This window comes from Neolamprologus multifasciatus, chromosome 9, assembly GCF_963576455.1.
Source record: "Neolamprologus multifasciatus chromosome 9, fNeoMul1.2, whole genome shotgun sequence".
Taxonomy (NCBI): Eukaryota; Metazoa; Chordata; class Actinopteri; order Cichliformes; family Cichlidae; genus Neolamprologus; species Neolamprologus multifasciatus.
This window is the reverse complement of record NC_140447.1, coordinates 21,577,992-21,594,001: the sequence shown is the minus strand read 5'-3', so window position 1 is coordinate 21,594,001 and position 16,010 is coordinate 21,577,992. Positions and strand designations below refer to the sequence as shown.

The 16,010-nt window shown below is 39.2% G+C and overlaps 2 protein-coding genes across 2 annotated transcripts; both read left to right on the top strand.

The window, feature by feature from the left end:
• The first annotated feature begins 2,664 nt into the window (after positions 1-2,664).
• On the top strand, positions 2,665-12,167 carry LOC146511542 (delta-type opioid receptor-like). The gene is made up of 4 exons (XM_085172782.1): positions 2,665-4,109; positions 4,460-4,730; positions 8,082-8,434; positions 8,972-12,167. Exons 2-4 carry the CDS (start codon positions 4,483-4,485, stop codon positions 9,499-9,501), a joined length of 1,131 nt encoding a protein of 376 aa, XP_085028908.1. The 5' UTR covers positions 2,665-4,109; positions 4,460-4,482; the 3' UTR covers positions 9,502-12,167.
• An 827-nt stretch (positions 12,168-12,994) lies between these two features.
• chmp5b (charged multivesicular body protein 5b) lies at positions 12,995-16,005 on the top strand. Its single transcript, XM_085172784.1, has 8 exons — positions 12,995-13,167; positions 14,017-14,121; positions 14,280-14,326; positions 14,416-14,509; positions 14,590-14,661; positions 15,073-15,181; positions 15,448-15,560; positions 15,670-16,005. Exons 1-8 carry the CDS (start codon positions 13,099-13,101, stop codon positions 15,718-15,720), a joined length of 660 nt encoding a protein of 219 aa, XP_085028910.1. The 5' UTR covers positions 12,995-13,098; the 3' UTR covers positions 15,721-16,005.
• The last annotated feature ends 5 nt before the right edge of the window (positions 16,006-16,010 follow it).

Below are 16,010 nucleotides of genomic sequence, written 5' to 3'. Positions count from 1 at the left end.
ATGACAGAGTGCAATCTCGTGAATCTAAGTCTTAAATAATCTTCTATGTATGGTCTCATGTTTGTCTAGCACCGTTATAAACTTATAAAAACCAAATCACTTCACACCTAGAGTGACTCTAATATGATGTAACTGTTTCTTTCCTCTTCACAAAAGCCATTTTCACTGTCCTTGCTGGATTTCTTCTTTTTTTCATTCATTGATTTTCTATACCTTTCTCAGTGCTATAGCCTTCCCCAGAATGCACTAGGCAAGAAGTGAATTTCCCAAATTCATTTTGCCCTCCTGTATGAAAACACTGGGGGGGGTACTGTAGCTTTTTCTGCTTTTCAAATATTTGCCCATGTTTTCTCTGAGCCCCCGAGATGAGTTCGGCCCTGAGTCAGAGTCAGAGGATTTCATCTGTCAACAAAATGATAAAATGATCTCCTCCACGGATGACAAATGGAGTAATCACTTTGTTAAGTGCCTCACAATTAAAGCTCACTATTCATGTGAACTGATTAAAAATACTTAAAAACTTTCTTAGCAGTGCATCTTATGGGATCTAATAAGAAAAATGCACAACAAAGTAAATAAAAGTTATTGCGAGTAGATAAGAAACTATGAACAGCAGATGACTAACTCGACCTCATTCCTATGTGGAGAAATTTCAGACTAAACTAGAAATGTAATGAAAGGATACACGTAGCAGAAATGAGTTCATTTGTTATTGTTTGGATTAGCTGCAAAACAGCTTAAATTATTTAATGACTCTTGACTTTTATATTATCTTAGTCCTCAAGTTTGCGATAATTAATGAAGCTTACAGAAGCTCAGTTTCCTGAGGGCCTGGGTCATTGCGTAGCTGCGCCGTAGATGACATGCTTAGGATGATTCGCATTATGATCCATCGTGAAACTTTATATTATGATCACACAAAGCCTCTAATGTTAAAATTTAGCTCTGCATTTCTGATTTAATACTTGAGCCAGTGCAGCCTGGTAATGAGGTTTACTGTTGATCAGCTATAACATTAAAAGCACCGATTGATACTATTAAGGTAGTTAAACATTGCTTATAATCAGCTTACAAAAGAAGATTTTGCTGGGGAGCCTGGCAATTAACTGGATATTGCTTTGACATGTACCACCCATGTAAATATCACTGTGGACAAAGCACATCCCCCCATGTCGGCAGCACTTCCCCACAGTCATGGTCTTTCAGAATGAGACAGCGTGCCCCACACCACACCACAAAAATGGCTCATGTCTGAGAAACAAACCAAAAACCTCAAGTCCAAATCCACAAAACTCGATCCCCTCGAGCACAGTAACAAGCCTCAAACACGGAGCCTCTGCTTCTAGCATCTCAGCGCTGACTTTACAGGAGGCTAAGTAGCAGCCAGATGTTGCTCATTGAAAACAAATGGATTCATCGAGCATCACCAAACGTGAGCACCTCAATAAAAGCTGACGTTTTGGCAGTTTACTGGCAAGTTACCAATCTTCCTACGAGTGGACATCCTAGCAAATTTGCCCCAAAGAAAAACTCAAGAGCTACATCTCAGACTCTACAGGCCTCAGTTAGCATGTTAAATGTTAAAGTTCATGACAGTAAAATTAGAAAGTGACCAAAAAATAATGATTTAAAAGTGTTTACAGGAGAAAGTCTCTTCTCACTAAAAACAACAATGGCAGCATGGCAGAATTGCATCTGAACAAACTACAAGACGTCTGGACAGATGAGACCAAAGTGAAGATGTTTGGCCATAATGTACCAAACACAGCATATCAGCACAAACACTCCAACTGTGGAACATGGTGGTGGACACGTGATAATTTAGGCTTGTTTTGCAGCCAAAGAACCCGGGAAGTCTGCAGTCATTAAGTTGACCATGAACTCCTCTGTATAACAAAGTATTCCAGTCAAATATGAGGCCACCTGTCCAGCGGTCTGTCTTGGCCTAGACTGAGTTGCAGCAGCAAATCTATAACAGAATGGCTGAAAAAGAAGTAAAATCAAGGAGTTGCAATGGAGCAGTGCAAACCTCAGCCCGAGTGAATAAATCAATAAGATGCTTATTTGCAATAAGTTTAAAAGATGAGAGTGAAGCATCTGTTTATGTTTTTATTCTTTAATGTTGGGATTGCATAGACCCACTGCAGTATGTGCAAAAAAGAATAACAAGAAAAGAGATTTTTTTATTATCGTGCTTTTGAAAATGACAGTGTTGGTAATTTTTCACTTGAACACAAACTGCAGCAGACGAAAATGACATAATTACACTCTGTTCTCCCAGAAAATGTAATTTGTGCAAGCAGATATTACAATCCAGTAAGCACCCTTTAGATGCAAGTTCACACTTTCACATACTTAAGGTTGCAAAAATGAGAATCTAATCTACAAAGCAAAGCAAAGCAAAGTTAATTCCCCAAATTAACTACAGTAAGTAGATTTGCTGCCTAAACCTGGCTAAACTGTATTTTTCTCTTAGCAAATGCACACTATATTATCCCCATGTTAGACCTTGTAGCCAGGTTTTTGTTTTCATTGGAAGGCAAACCATTAAAATGAAATTCATTTAATTATATCCATATTTGACTGTTTATCCACTACCTATTATCCAGTTAATGTTTTTCTAATCTAGCTTGCTATGCATTAGTCTCAAGCAGTTTTATAGTTCAAACACCTATTATTAACCCATGAGTCATCATCAACTGATAAGCAATGAATAATATGCTAAATAGTCTATTCTGGAATAACAACGCTCTGTTAAAAGGGGCTATGATCAACCACACCAACAGATGGGATGAAATCCCTTTATGTTCAGTGATTTCTCTGATTTTTCTTTAGACAAACAGAAGCAATTTTCTTTCAGTTTAAACTTCGGTTTATTGTATACAAGTTACTGTCATAATCATTCAGTATCCAGTTCATAAAGCAACTCTGAGCAGGTTTTATCTTTTTTCTAAAGGATTAAAGAAGAGAGCTGCACAAATCTGCCATTTAACACTCTTCTCTCATCACAGTTATTCTACCGACAGCCTGTAGTGTCAGGAGCCATAGAGCCAAGAGAGCTGTTTTTGGCACTCGCAGTGAAGGAGATCCTTTATAAAAACAGAGCTAAGCACAATGCATCAGACTGAGAGAGGTCTAAAACAACAGTGTACACTACAACTGATGGTTTTTTTTAAACATCTTTTAAAAAAACAAAAAACAAATATGGATTCTAAAAATGATCAAAATTAGACTTTGAATCAAGAACATTTGAAATGCTGGGAAGCAAAATGAGATCCAGTGCCAATGGCTTTTCCTTTCACTGAGGGTGAAATGATGGGTCATTCTGGTTGTTTGTTGGAGTGGTCTGAGTGCTGGCTGTGCTGGACCTTGGTCATATATCATCCCCCCTTTTCTGTCCCCGGGTTGAGGCTCCTCTGTCCACCAAAGCAGAAATGGCCCGAAATGCGCAGTGCTGTGTCCAGTTAAAGTGTTTATGACCTCCATCACTGAACACACACACACAACCACACACACACACACAACCACACACCTGAACATCAGCGAGGCTGTATTTGTTGCACCCTCGCCTACATTCACAATTTAAAAGGAAAAACGTGTTTTCTTTGCCCACGGAGAATTTCCTTGAGCCCCTGTACATCGTTAGAGGACCATTTTTTTAATAAACTGCAACATAGATGCAATTTTAATCTCGTCTAAACCTTTTTAGTGCTTCTAATGCACAAATCTTACTTCATTATGCTCAACAGTTTTTACTCGGCTGTGACATGGTGATTGTGGGAAGCTGTGCCTGCAGGTTATTGTCATCGCTCTGTCATCTCATATTTTGGGTGAATGTTGTAGGCGTGTGTGTGTGTGTGTGTGTGTGTGTGTGTGGTGGGTCTAGCCTGATTGCGCGCTACTTCTCCATCAGTGCTTGTGCACGAGGGTCCGCAAAGCTGCCGCTGCTCCTCTCCGGGCGCGCAGTACCATCCCCGAACTTTGATGAGCCGTAACCTTCACCAGGGCAACAAAACAAGCCGGGCTGAATTATACCTGCGAGGATATATTAAAAAATAAAAACAGCGTCGTCTCTTTCTCCCCCCTCTCTCTTTTTCTGAGTGATTAAGGTGAGTAAACTGCAAGCTTCACATTACAGTGCGCGTTTTTCCCTCAACGATTCGCAGCACAGCGCGTATTTTACCGGACGTGTTTTGCCAGATCTGCGCGCGTCTCCACAACCAAAGTGAAGTTTGTGTAGGTGTGATGTTTCTGCATTAATTAATTGATCGTGCAAACTTTTTTCATTTTTATAACTGATTAAAGATGTTCTAGATGCTTTTTTTTTGCAGCTCAGTTGCTCCGATATCACCATATCTTTTTTTTACCTGCCGTATGTTACATCTCTGAATTCAACGCGCAGAATTTATCAGTAACTCGATTTTAAAAGTCTTAACCTGAAAGGATTTTTTCCTCCAAGCCCAACAACAAACAGGTGTCAAAATGGAAAGCACTCCGATTGAAATTTACAAAGAAGACACCAAGTGCCTCTCCTCGCTGCTGGAAGACTGTCCGGCGAATTCAACTGCTTGGGTATCCGGATACTCTGACAGCCGCAATGTGACCCACGATGATGATAGCTGGGAGCAGGAGAGCATGTCTCCCATCATCCCCATCATCACCGCAGTGTACTCCGTGGTGTTTGTGGTCGGCTTGCTGGGCAACTGCCTCGTTATGTATGTGATTATCAGGTAAGGATTTTTCTCCCCACTTTGTATAACATCATAAAGTGTGTGAATGTGTGGATGACTGAATGTGTAAAGCGCTTTGGGGTCCTTAGGGACTAGTAAAGCGCTATACAAATACAGGCCATTTACCATTTACCATAAAGTATAAATAATAAATCCGCATGGTGTGCCAGAAATCACTCCTCTGTTTCTATGGAGAAAAGAAAAGAGAAAAGATGCTATTGTGTCATTTTTTTTTTTTTAAGAAATCAAGATCCAGCCAGAGGAATGTTTTTCTTCTCTGCCTTTGCAAATGTCATTGCTTGGGAATAAGATAGTAAGTAACAAGCACCCAGACTTGGGCTTTCACTTGACCTCCAGGCCATCTGGTGTTAGTCACAGTTCTTGTTTTTGCCTGCATTTTGTTTTTGGATGCGCTTCAGAGACTGAAAAAAAGGTGTGATGCTCTAAGCTCATGAAAGAGTTGACAAAATGGGCATTTAAAATGGTATGAGACAGCATCCAGATAGAGAACGATCTTTTTTAAACCCCCATGTCTCAAAAAAGAAAACAAGACGTCATTTTGGCAAAGAAAGGGAATGTAGTCATTTCTAATCTGACATTAAATGTTCAAAAGCTTGGTGACAGAGAGCTAATTCTACCTCCTCCAGAAAATGAAACATGCCAACTTTATGAATGGCAACTCTCCAGCAAGACCTCCCAGATATATAATGGGTTTCTATACATTTCTCATCAAGTCTAGCCTGGCAGGCATAAAATTAATTACGTCTGAAACCAGTGGTGCTTTGTCAACCCAATAACATGCTAACACCTCATTGGGCTTTATTTATGGTCTGTGTGAGCAACAAATCTTATCTGATGTAACGTGAACTGCTGCAGTGCCATCCAGAATGCTTCAATTCCTCGACAACAATTACCTCAAATCAGGTTGATGGCTTTGCCTGTCTGCAGGAGCGAGCTTTTTCACATCACTTTACAGACAAGAGTGTACATTTTACTGTTTCTCCATAGAGAACAGCTGAAGGAAAAAGATGCTTAATGCTGATTTATTGGGAAGAAATATATGCAATTATTCAAATGTAATAAAGTCAATTTGGGTCACAAAATAGATGTTTAGGCCACTTGTCTGATTTTCAGACATGTCATGTTTTATATGACCAAACTCTGCCCGTTTTACCATATTTCGCTTTTAGATGTGCTCTTATTCCTTATGGTAGATTCAACAATCTGACATAAGCTCCTCAGAGATTTTGGTCTATTTTGCCATGATAGCGTCACACAGTTACTGCAGATTTTTCAGCTGCACATCCATGATGTGAATCTGCCATTCCACCCCTGGCCTCTAAATGGCCATTTGAGTACAGTGAACTCATTGTCATGTTCAGGAAACCAGTATGAGAGGATTTGAACTTTGTGCATTATCCTGCTGGAAGAAGCCATCAGGAGATGGCTACATTATGGTCGTAAAGAGACGGTCAGCAACAACACTCAGGTAGGCTGCAGTGCTCAGAGGAGTTCAAAGGGGGACAAGACAATATGTCCTACACCATTATACATCACCAGCCTGATCAGTTGATACAAGGCAAGGTGGATAAGGGTTTTCATGTTCTGACCCTACCATGCAAAAGTTGGAGAAGCAGTAGCACTTACTCATTAAACCAGGCAAGGTTTTTCCAATCTATTTTTCACTTTTGATGAGTCTATGTGAAATGTAGCCTCAGTTTCCTGTTCTTATCTGACAGAAGTAGCAGTGTTGTGGTCTTCTGCTGTAGCCCATTTGCCTCAAGGTTTGATATGTTATCCATTCAAAGACACTCTTCTGCATACTTTGGTCGCAACGAGTGGATACTTGAATTACTGTTACTCACCTGTCAGTTTGAAAAAGTCAGGGTTATGCTCTGGCTTCTTGTATCAACAAGATATTTTCAATCAGTGAACTGCTGATTTGGATAGTTTCTCTTTTTGGTAAATCCTATACTGGTTGTCCTTTGTAGATCAGCAGTTTCTGAAATACTCAGACTACCCCATCTGACACAAAAATGGGACTTAAATCACATTTTCCTCCAGTCTTATTCTCAGATTGAACTAGATCCACTACAATGTCTAGATCCGCTGAGTTATTGCCATGTGATTGGCTGATTAGACATTTGGTATACAACTGCACTTGAACACGTTACATACTGAAGTAAAGCCACTGAATGTATTTACAACTCCCAGCGAATATAACGTCGCTTATTCTCTGCTATATGTGTATAAAAAACACAATAGCTGCTTGCTAACACATTAATCCACATATCAAGGTCAGTGCCTGCTGAACTAAACCCAAGTGGCTAAAAGTAAACTTGAAAAAACTTTGATATCATGACAAATAAAATTCTCTTTTGCTCAGAGGACTGAGCTTTATCTATGAATATAAAGCTGAAGCTAGCAGCTAGTTAGCTTGAAATTTAATTTACTGCTTCTACATTTTGCGTTAATGACACCATAAATAAAAGACATGCAGTGTGTTCAATAGTGAACTTCTGGTAGACTGAACTTGTTTTTTCTGGTTACAACTATTTTCTTGGGTTTTTTGTCTTCATAATTAGCTAAAGTAACTGGTTGCTAAGCAACTCGATGATATCTGGTTTCAGAGGGCTGTATTAAAAAGAAATAGTGTTTTACCTGTCTCTTTTTCTGGATTACTGCTTGTGAATAGTAGACCATTTAGAAAGTAGTTAAATTACTTTAGCCCACTATATTGTAGTATATAATACCAGCAACTCTGCAAATTGTGCAAAATAACGCCTATTTTCAGGTTGATCTCAAATGGAGGGGAGTTCACATTAATTTTTCCAGTTGGAAACAAATTTTTCTGATTACTCCAACATGACACGAATGCAGTTTATTCTAATCAAAATTTGATTGTGAAACACCGAAGCTCTTTATGATAATTTTGCTGTAATCTTGAACAGAAGTTCATTCTTTTGGATGAATCTTCTAGGTTCTTGCAGATCATACTATAGCAAGTAAATTGCGCAGAAATAATCAACTTTTTAAAATTTCTACACAAACCCCAAAATTCTGCATGTATTTTGCATGGGTGCTACCACAAGTAAAAATCTGCAAATACACAATTGTATAAAGCTCTTTGGATATGGTTTCCTATCAGCACCACTTTGCACATAACAATGAAGTGTGAGCCTGAAAGATTGCATTACAAATTCAAGAAAGCACTGTGGACTAATGGACAATGTTTAATTCATAATGAGCCCAGAACAAAGGTCTTCCACGGAGTCGCGAAGCAATAACGGCTGCCGAGACAGTGCCGTATCTCTCCTCACAGGACAACTTTGTGTTGTGCATATTTAACAGGTACACGAAGATGAAGACGGCCACCAATATTTATATTTTCAACCTGGCACTCGCCGACGCCCTCGTCACCACCACGATGCCGTTCCAGAGCACTGACTACCTTCTGAATACGTGGCCCTTCGGCGAGGTGGTATGCAAGGTCTTCATCTCCATCGACTACTACAACATGTTCACCAGTATCTTCACCCTCACCATGATGAGTGTGGACCGCTACGTGGCCGTGTGCCACCCCGTGAAAGCCCTGGATTTCCGCACTCCCCTCAAGGCCAAGATGATAAACGTGTGCATCTGGATCTTGTCCTCGGCTGCAGGGATACCGGCTTTTGTGTTGGGTGGTACTCAGACGAATAGCGGTGAGGAAGTCTTTCCCCAGTGTCTAACAAAAAGTTTAAGAGTCTCTGTCCACTTTCTATGCATAGCAAATACTCTCCAAGCATGTACCAATAAAATGTTAAGAACAGAAATATATTCAATATATCAAATCCATCTGTCACTGAAGAGTTTTTCATTAGCTACAAATTGAGCACATCCTTCCTGAATATAGATGACGTAAGAAATAAAAAAGCAAGCGTTTAGAGTAAAATGTTCCCTTGTTGAGTGCAGATTAGCTATTCTACAGCAACTTGGCTAAATTGATTGCAGAAAATTGTGAAGTGGAATTTCATTTATCATAAAGTGCACTTCAAAAATAGACTCAAAACCTTTTTGTTCACACTTGGCAGCTGTGTGTGAATGCCTTTTTTTAAGTTTTCACTCACTTAAGACATAATCAAACCTACAGGTGTTTCTGTTTTTATTTTCAGTGTTAATTACATTGAGTTTCATAAAACATGTCATATAAATAAAATTGCCACTTTGGACTTTATTTTCTCTCCACTGTTCTTCCACAGACATAACAGAGTGCGCGCTGCAGTTCCCTGATCCCTACACAAAGTGGGACACACTGATGAAGATTTTAGTGTTTGTCTTTGCCTTCGTCGTGCCTGTGCTCATTATCACCGTGTGCTACTCCCTCATGGTCCTGAGGCTGAAGAGCGTCCGAATGTTGTCCGGCTCGAGGGAGAAGGATCGCAACTTGCGCCGGATCACGCGGTTGGTGGTGGTCGTGGTGGCCGTGTTTGTGGTCTGCTGGACGCCCATTCACATCTTCATCCTGGTCAAAGCTCTCGTCACCGTGCCGGAAACCACCGCCATCATGGCCGCCTACTTCTTCTGCGTGGCTCTGGGTTACACCAACAGCAGCCTCAATCCTGTCCTCTACGCCTTTCTGGATGAGAACTTCAAACGCTGCTTCAAAGACTTCTGCCTGTCAGCCAGACTGAAGGGGGAGAAGGTGTCAGGGAGCAAAAAGGCCCCCAGCACTGTGCGAGAGGCCGCTGTTCCCCTCGAGAACCCAGATGGGACTGGTAAGCCGACATGACTAGCAGTGGAACTGTCTTCAATCTCCCACACTGGAAAAGAAGACTCACAATACCTGGGCTTAACCCACATCACAACAGCAATGTAGACTGGGTTTTGGATTCAATTCATTTTCATTATCACCCAGGGTATAATCATCGATGTGGTTGTCCATAAATCCAGATCAATCCATCCTAGTGTCCTCTGACTTCTGACACTTTCCTTCACAGCAGCCTGTGATTGTAGGTCGAGACAAAGATTGTGCATTTATGGTTTAACCTGGCAGGTGGATGTAAACCAAACACTGTTTCTGTTTAAGTAGGTCAAAGAAGAAAGTGCTGCTTATAATTAATATGGATTACTGTTGATGGAGGTCCAACAATTAGTTGATTAAGTAATTGTTCAGGGAGGGTTTTTTTTAGGAAAAATTAAACATTCGCACCATCCAGCATCCTAAATGGGATTTTGATTTCATAAATAACAGTTAATTAAACATTTTTAAAACAAATTTATGATCGCTTACTGTTTTAATGATGATTTATTTAGCCATAAGTTTAATTTAGACTGCCAACCTTGCCAGGGTGTACTGACAGCTGAGATACGTTACATCACCTCTATAACAGTGAATTGAATAAGTAGGAGATGGATGGATAGGTATTGAGCTTACTAGCAAAATAATCAGCAGATTAGCCTTTCATAAAATCATCATTACACAATATTGCACACACAGTCATGAAATAGTTATGTTAAGATATCTCAGGAGAACTGACAATTATAGGGTAAATGAGCAGGAGACTGATTAAAATCACTTGGCCCATATCAAGTTTCATCAGTTTTGATTCATTTGTCTCTCAAATGCTGTTTATTCCCAAAATTTCCTCCTATCATTTTTCATTTGCCAAATGTGCCTTTAAAAGTCCAGGAAAAAATGTGCAGAAAAATGACTTCAGGAATGATTACTAGATGGGGTCAAACAGCACTTCATATTATAATGTTTGCTATTTTTATTCAATGCATTTGACATGCCGGTGATATTTGCATGAATCGCTGACAGCAGACGTGCCAAAAACATTTTCACATCTGTGCAGAGCCTGAATGGTGCTGATTGACCGCAGTGTGAGAGCACTCACTGACTCATGTTGGACTTTGAAGCTGTGTAAAAGTCAAAGAAAAAAACAAAAAGCAACATTCAGCTGCATCAAAGCAAGTTAATCAATGAGAGAATGTGGAGGGAAGATCCTGGACTTGAATGTGCATTTAAAATTTGACAGAGGGCTCTCTATCAGCTTTGACCCTGGCTTTGTGTCCAGACTGATAAGTTGTTAACTTTATGGTATATAACTAATAATGACATGTGCTTTGTGTATGGCTTTTACCATGATACACATACTGTAGTCCTGCTGAACTGTCATGCTGTTATTGTTGTGCAGTCTGATAAGCCGATTAGCTCTTTCAACAAGTAAAAATACAGAATATTCTAACAACTGTACAGTATCTCAGTCTCTATACAAAGACTTATTTTGTATAGACTGCAAAAAGAAAATCTTTGCACAGACTTTATAAAAATATACTGTATTTGTAGCATGTTAATCATCACTGCTATGATAGTAAAGGCAACATCAGCAGCCATAGGCTTCATGGACTGTGCTGTTATTTTGAATGTACTGCAAATACTACATGAAAGTCATCTATCTCATTTAAAAAAAGCATTTTTAGCTAATACTTGTTGATAAATCTCTTGCTGACACATGTATACGGACACAAAGATAGATAAAGCACAGATGTTCTAAAAATAAGAGACGTTATTCTAAGAATCAACACTGTGATCGAGGCATCGTTGTGGTTTTTATTTATTTCTTTTTCATCTCTGTGCTCACAGTTTAATGCTGTACATTGGCTTCTCCTGCTGTCATTCTTGTCTGTGAAGAGCTTAATAAAACAAGTTTAACAAATACACAATGATTCTTTCCTTGGAGTGTGACAAGCTCGGGGATAGCGGATACTCATTGTTTGTTTGTTTTAAGGAAAACAAATCTCTCTCCTTTTTGGTGACTTGTTTTAATAGATGTTGAAGCCTTGAAGAGATTCTTATTGGAGGCAGTGACTCTGCAGGCTTCTACAGTTTAAGAGTTTTTTACTGTAAGCCATCAGCTCCCCCCAGAGGAAAGAGGATGCAATGTGGGGTCTTTGTTTTGGTTTTTATTTTAAGGAAACTGCAATGATTAATAGCTGCATTCATATAACTTGGCATAAACAGAAGCTTCCGTATAGCAGTCCATATTAGTGTTCACATACTGGATCTCAATTGTGCCACCTCTGCAAGACCACGGGACAAGAAGATACAACAGGTGATGATTGATGATTTCTCCCACATTACAAGCTTCTGACTAAGACTTCTTTTATTATGTTCATTATAATACATCCACAAGTCCCTCAATATTCAAGACCTCCAGATCATTTGATCATTATTCACCATTAATGCACCTGATACAAAATCGTAATCGTTTATTATTAGTAGTAGCAGTAGTAGTAGTAGTAACCTCATTTTTGATTTGTTCATAGCATTTATATTTCAACATTACTAAATTGATTTGACTTATCATGGCAGTGTATGAATTACTGAATTACTGTAGGCAAATTCCAGCACTTAGTGTTTTGGGACTATTTCTGTATACAGAAATGTGTAGAAATAAGCCATAATGAGAACAAACAGACTCGATTCATGTAGGTTCATGTTCTAAGTTCAGGTCAAATGAATTTTATTTACATACAGAGTACCGAGTCTGTAGTCGGTAGTCTGATACTGGAAATATGCGTCATTTTGCTTTAAACAATCCATATGAAATTTCTGTTTGTTTGGATAAGGACAAACTCTTCTAAACTTTTTATCAGTGAAGTAAAACAAGGAAACATTCAGGTTCTGAGCCACTAACACTTTTTTCCTAATTTACATGTTCTGTTGTATTCTCCTTCATAAATGACTTGTCTTTTGAAAAGGGCTCTACAAGTGCTTTTATGGAAAAAGCAGATGGCCGCATTTATTTATGCTTTTAACAGCATGTTTGTTTGAAGGCAGCAAGCATAATGGAAATAAAAGAAAATGAACTAAACAGGCTGGCGAGGCTATGTCTACAAAGATGTACCTAATTTTAATATTATCAGAGTGTGTGGGCGGAGTGGGGGGCATATAGCTTTTAGTTACAAGCTGTGGTGTGGGTAACTGGAATACTTGAGCTTGCTGTAGGTAATAGACATAATATATGAAATGATAGAATATTTCATATATATCATATGAAGTTAATTTCGGACCCTGAATTTTGTACAAATTTTGTGTAGTTGTGTTTAATTTTTAGAATTAGTGCGATCTAAAAAAAAAGAGAGAAAAAGAATTAGTTGAGGAAGTTAATTGCGCCATATAAAGACGAGGCAGGCCAATAATTAAGCACACATACAAAAGCACAGGAGTAATCTGAGGAGGGCGTGGCCGGGTGAGTCAAGACCATGTGACTCCCCTTACGTCATGGGAAGGGCTTTTCCGGGTGTTTAGTTGGACACTGAACTCTTGACAGGCAAACAAACGTAGCTCTTCTTTTACACTTTTCACCTTATTTTTGCCGAAATGAATCGCTTATTTGGCAAAGGAAAAGCTAAAGGTCCGCCACCGAACCTAACGGACTGCATCGGAAGCGTAAGTATGAGGCGGAAATAACTTTTCGGAAGGATCTTTAAACGAAGTAAACAAAGATAGTTAGCTAAGTGTTAGCCAAGTTTCTGGGGACCAAACAGGCCACGGGTTTACATATTTAATTGGAGATATAATTTTCGGAAATATACATTATTTTCTAGATTAATCGTATGTTTTTTTTTTTATGTTTTTAATGTCTCGTAGACTTAAAACCTAACGCCTTGAGTTGATTGTGTCAGTTGGTAAATAAGGTTCTCAAAGCAAACAATCAGTTCTTAGTGTGGGTAATGGGTCATCATTGTGTAACGTTGGGCAGGAATTTAGGCCATTTGACTGTGATTGAGCTCAAACCATGTTGTTCTCCGAGTAAAACAAAGAGAATAAGCAGACATGAACCAATTAAACTGGTTGTCAGATGAGTTTTAGCGCCCACCGCAGAAAAATTACCACGGCTGCGATGGAAAATATTTTGTTTTTAATTTACTGTAACATAAAATACATTTACAGTCTCCACCAAATGGCCAGAAATAACAGGAAAATGCTTAGTTTCTGATAAGATGAGATAAAGTAGATCCCAAGGGAAATCCCTGTTGCCATCAACTGCCTTCACCCAGCTGCCCCAGCACACTGTCGCATACAAGACCACTATTGCTACCACGGAGGTATAAAACATAGGCAGCATAGTCTGTAGATGCCCTTCAACATCTGTAGGACCATTTAGTGGCCTATTCTGAACCAGGAAAAACCCTGAACCCTGAACATTACTGTGTTGTTCTTTAAAAAGAGCTCCAATAATAATATGGTCCTACTGTCAGAGATCAACTAAAATTGATGTCATGTTTCTACTTTCAGGTGGATTCTCGGGCGGAGTCCATTGATAAGAAAATCGCCAGACTAGATGCTGAACTTGTGAAGTACAAAGATCAGATGAAAAAGATGAGAGATGGGCCTTCAAAGGTGAGTCTTGTTGTCCGGTTGTACTGTAAGACAAAGAGGCTGGTATCTCTTAAAGACTTTCAGTACGACATCTCAAGATCAAAATAAACCTCTCTAAAATAATTCCTACAGTTTGTGAGGGGGTTTTCCACAAGTTTGTCCTTTTTCTACCCCACTAGAACATGGTCAAGCAAAAGGCGATGAGAGTGCTCAAGCAGAAGAGAATGTGAGTACCTTTACTTCCTAAAGAAAGGGTAAGTTATTTAATCTGCTGCCTTGATTGCTCTCATAACTTTATTTCTTCACGGCTCCAAGGTATGAAGGCCAGAGAGACAATCTTATGCAGCAGTCGTTCAACATGGAGCAAACAAACTACGCGATCCAAAACCTGAAAGACACTAAAACTACAGTAAGAGAACAGGAACTGGACAAGATCTTAGTTACAGAAGAAAATATTATGTGTGCTAACATGTTTTGTTTTTTTTTTAGGTTGATGCCATGAAAGTTGGCCTCAAAGACATGAAGAAGGCTTACAAGAATGTGAAGATTGATAAAATTGAGGTATGCTTTCAGGTTATTTTAACAGCAGTTAATGTAGCTACTTGGCTGTTAGTTAATAATTAACTAATTAATTATTATTATTGAAATTCAGTTACCTGTCTTAGGTGCTAACTCTTTAACCCTTGAAGGTTTGCTGATAGAATAAAATGAGTCGCTGTGCATCACAAATTAGTGAGGGTGGTCTCTGCCTGTGCAGCTACATCCAGAAAAACCCAGAAACTATTGTATTGGTTGTCAAATACACACGTTAGATAAGTCCTGTACAGGAAAGATCCTTAATGGGGATTGGCTAGCAGGGATTAATAACAGCCCAGATTAAATATGAGCAGAGTGTGCTGGTTATCAAATTACCAAAGATGCTGCTGACACAAATGTAATGCTTCAACTTTTTTTTTTTTTTTAAATATTCAGGATCTCCAAGATCAGCTGGAGGACATGATGGAGGATGCCAACGAGATCCAGGAAGCGATGAGCAGGAGCTATGGCACACCTGACATTGACGAGGACGACTTGGAAGCAGGTCGGGAAAACACCAATATAACAGGATTTCACATATACAGCATTAAAAAAAGAAAACATTACAGTGTACAAAGCTGCAGCAGTTCTGGTCAAGACTTATCTTTGCAGCATATGTGACCAGTGTGTGGATTTCATAAAAAGGCTTCTAGTTTTTCCACTGACATCCATGTGCACACAGGACTTTTTAAGGATTCACGTGTGTAGACAGTTTAAACACAGATCTAAAGTGGTAGAGCTCCTGATCTTTAAATGCTGTTCTGTCCACAGAGCTGGACGCTCTGGGAGACGAGCTGCTGATGGATGACGACAGCTCCTACCTCGATGAGGCCTCATCTGCTCCTTCCATCCCAGAGGGCCTGCCCGGCGACAAGTCAAACAGGGTACTGATCACAAGATTTTTATAGTTTCCTGTGAAATTTCTATTTAGTTTATAGCTTCTTGGTTTGTTATGCTTTCATTATTCATGGGAATTCCTTCTTTTTCTTTTAGGATGGTGTCCTGGTAGACGAGTTTGGCCTTCCTCAGATCCCAGCTTCTTAAAGGAAAATACATCATGCTGGTTTTACATGTATCATAGCCCTTTTTTTCTATTTATCCAACTGACACTCCTGGCTGAAAAACGCAGCAATAAAAACCAAAGCATCTTGTGTCCAATGAATGGTAGAAACTGTAAGGTAAAAATCGGGCATCTTTAATTAAAGGTTATGCTTATGACTCTTTATAACTAAGCTTGTGATTGCTGGAATTAGGTTTCTATTATCTTTGTACAGTTTTTGCGGCACCATGTTGCAAAAAAACAAAATAAATTATATTTTTCAAACAATACTCAT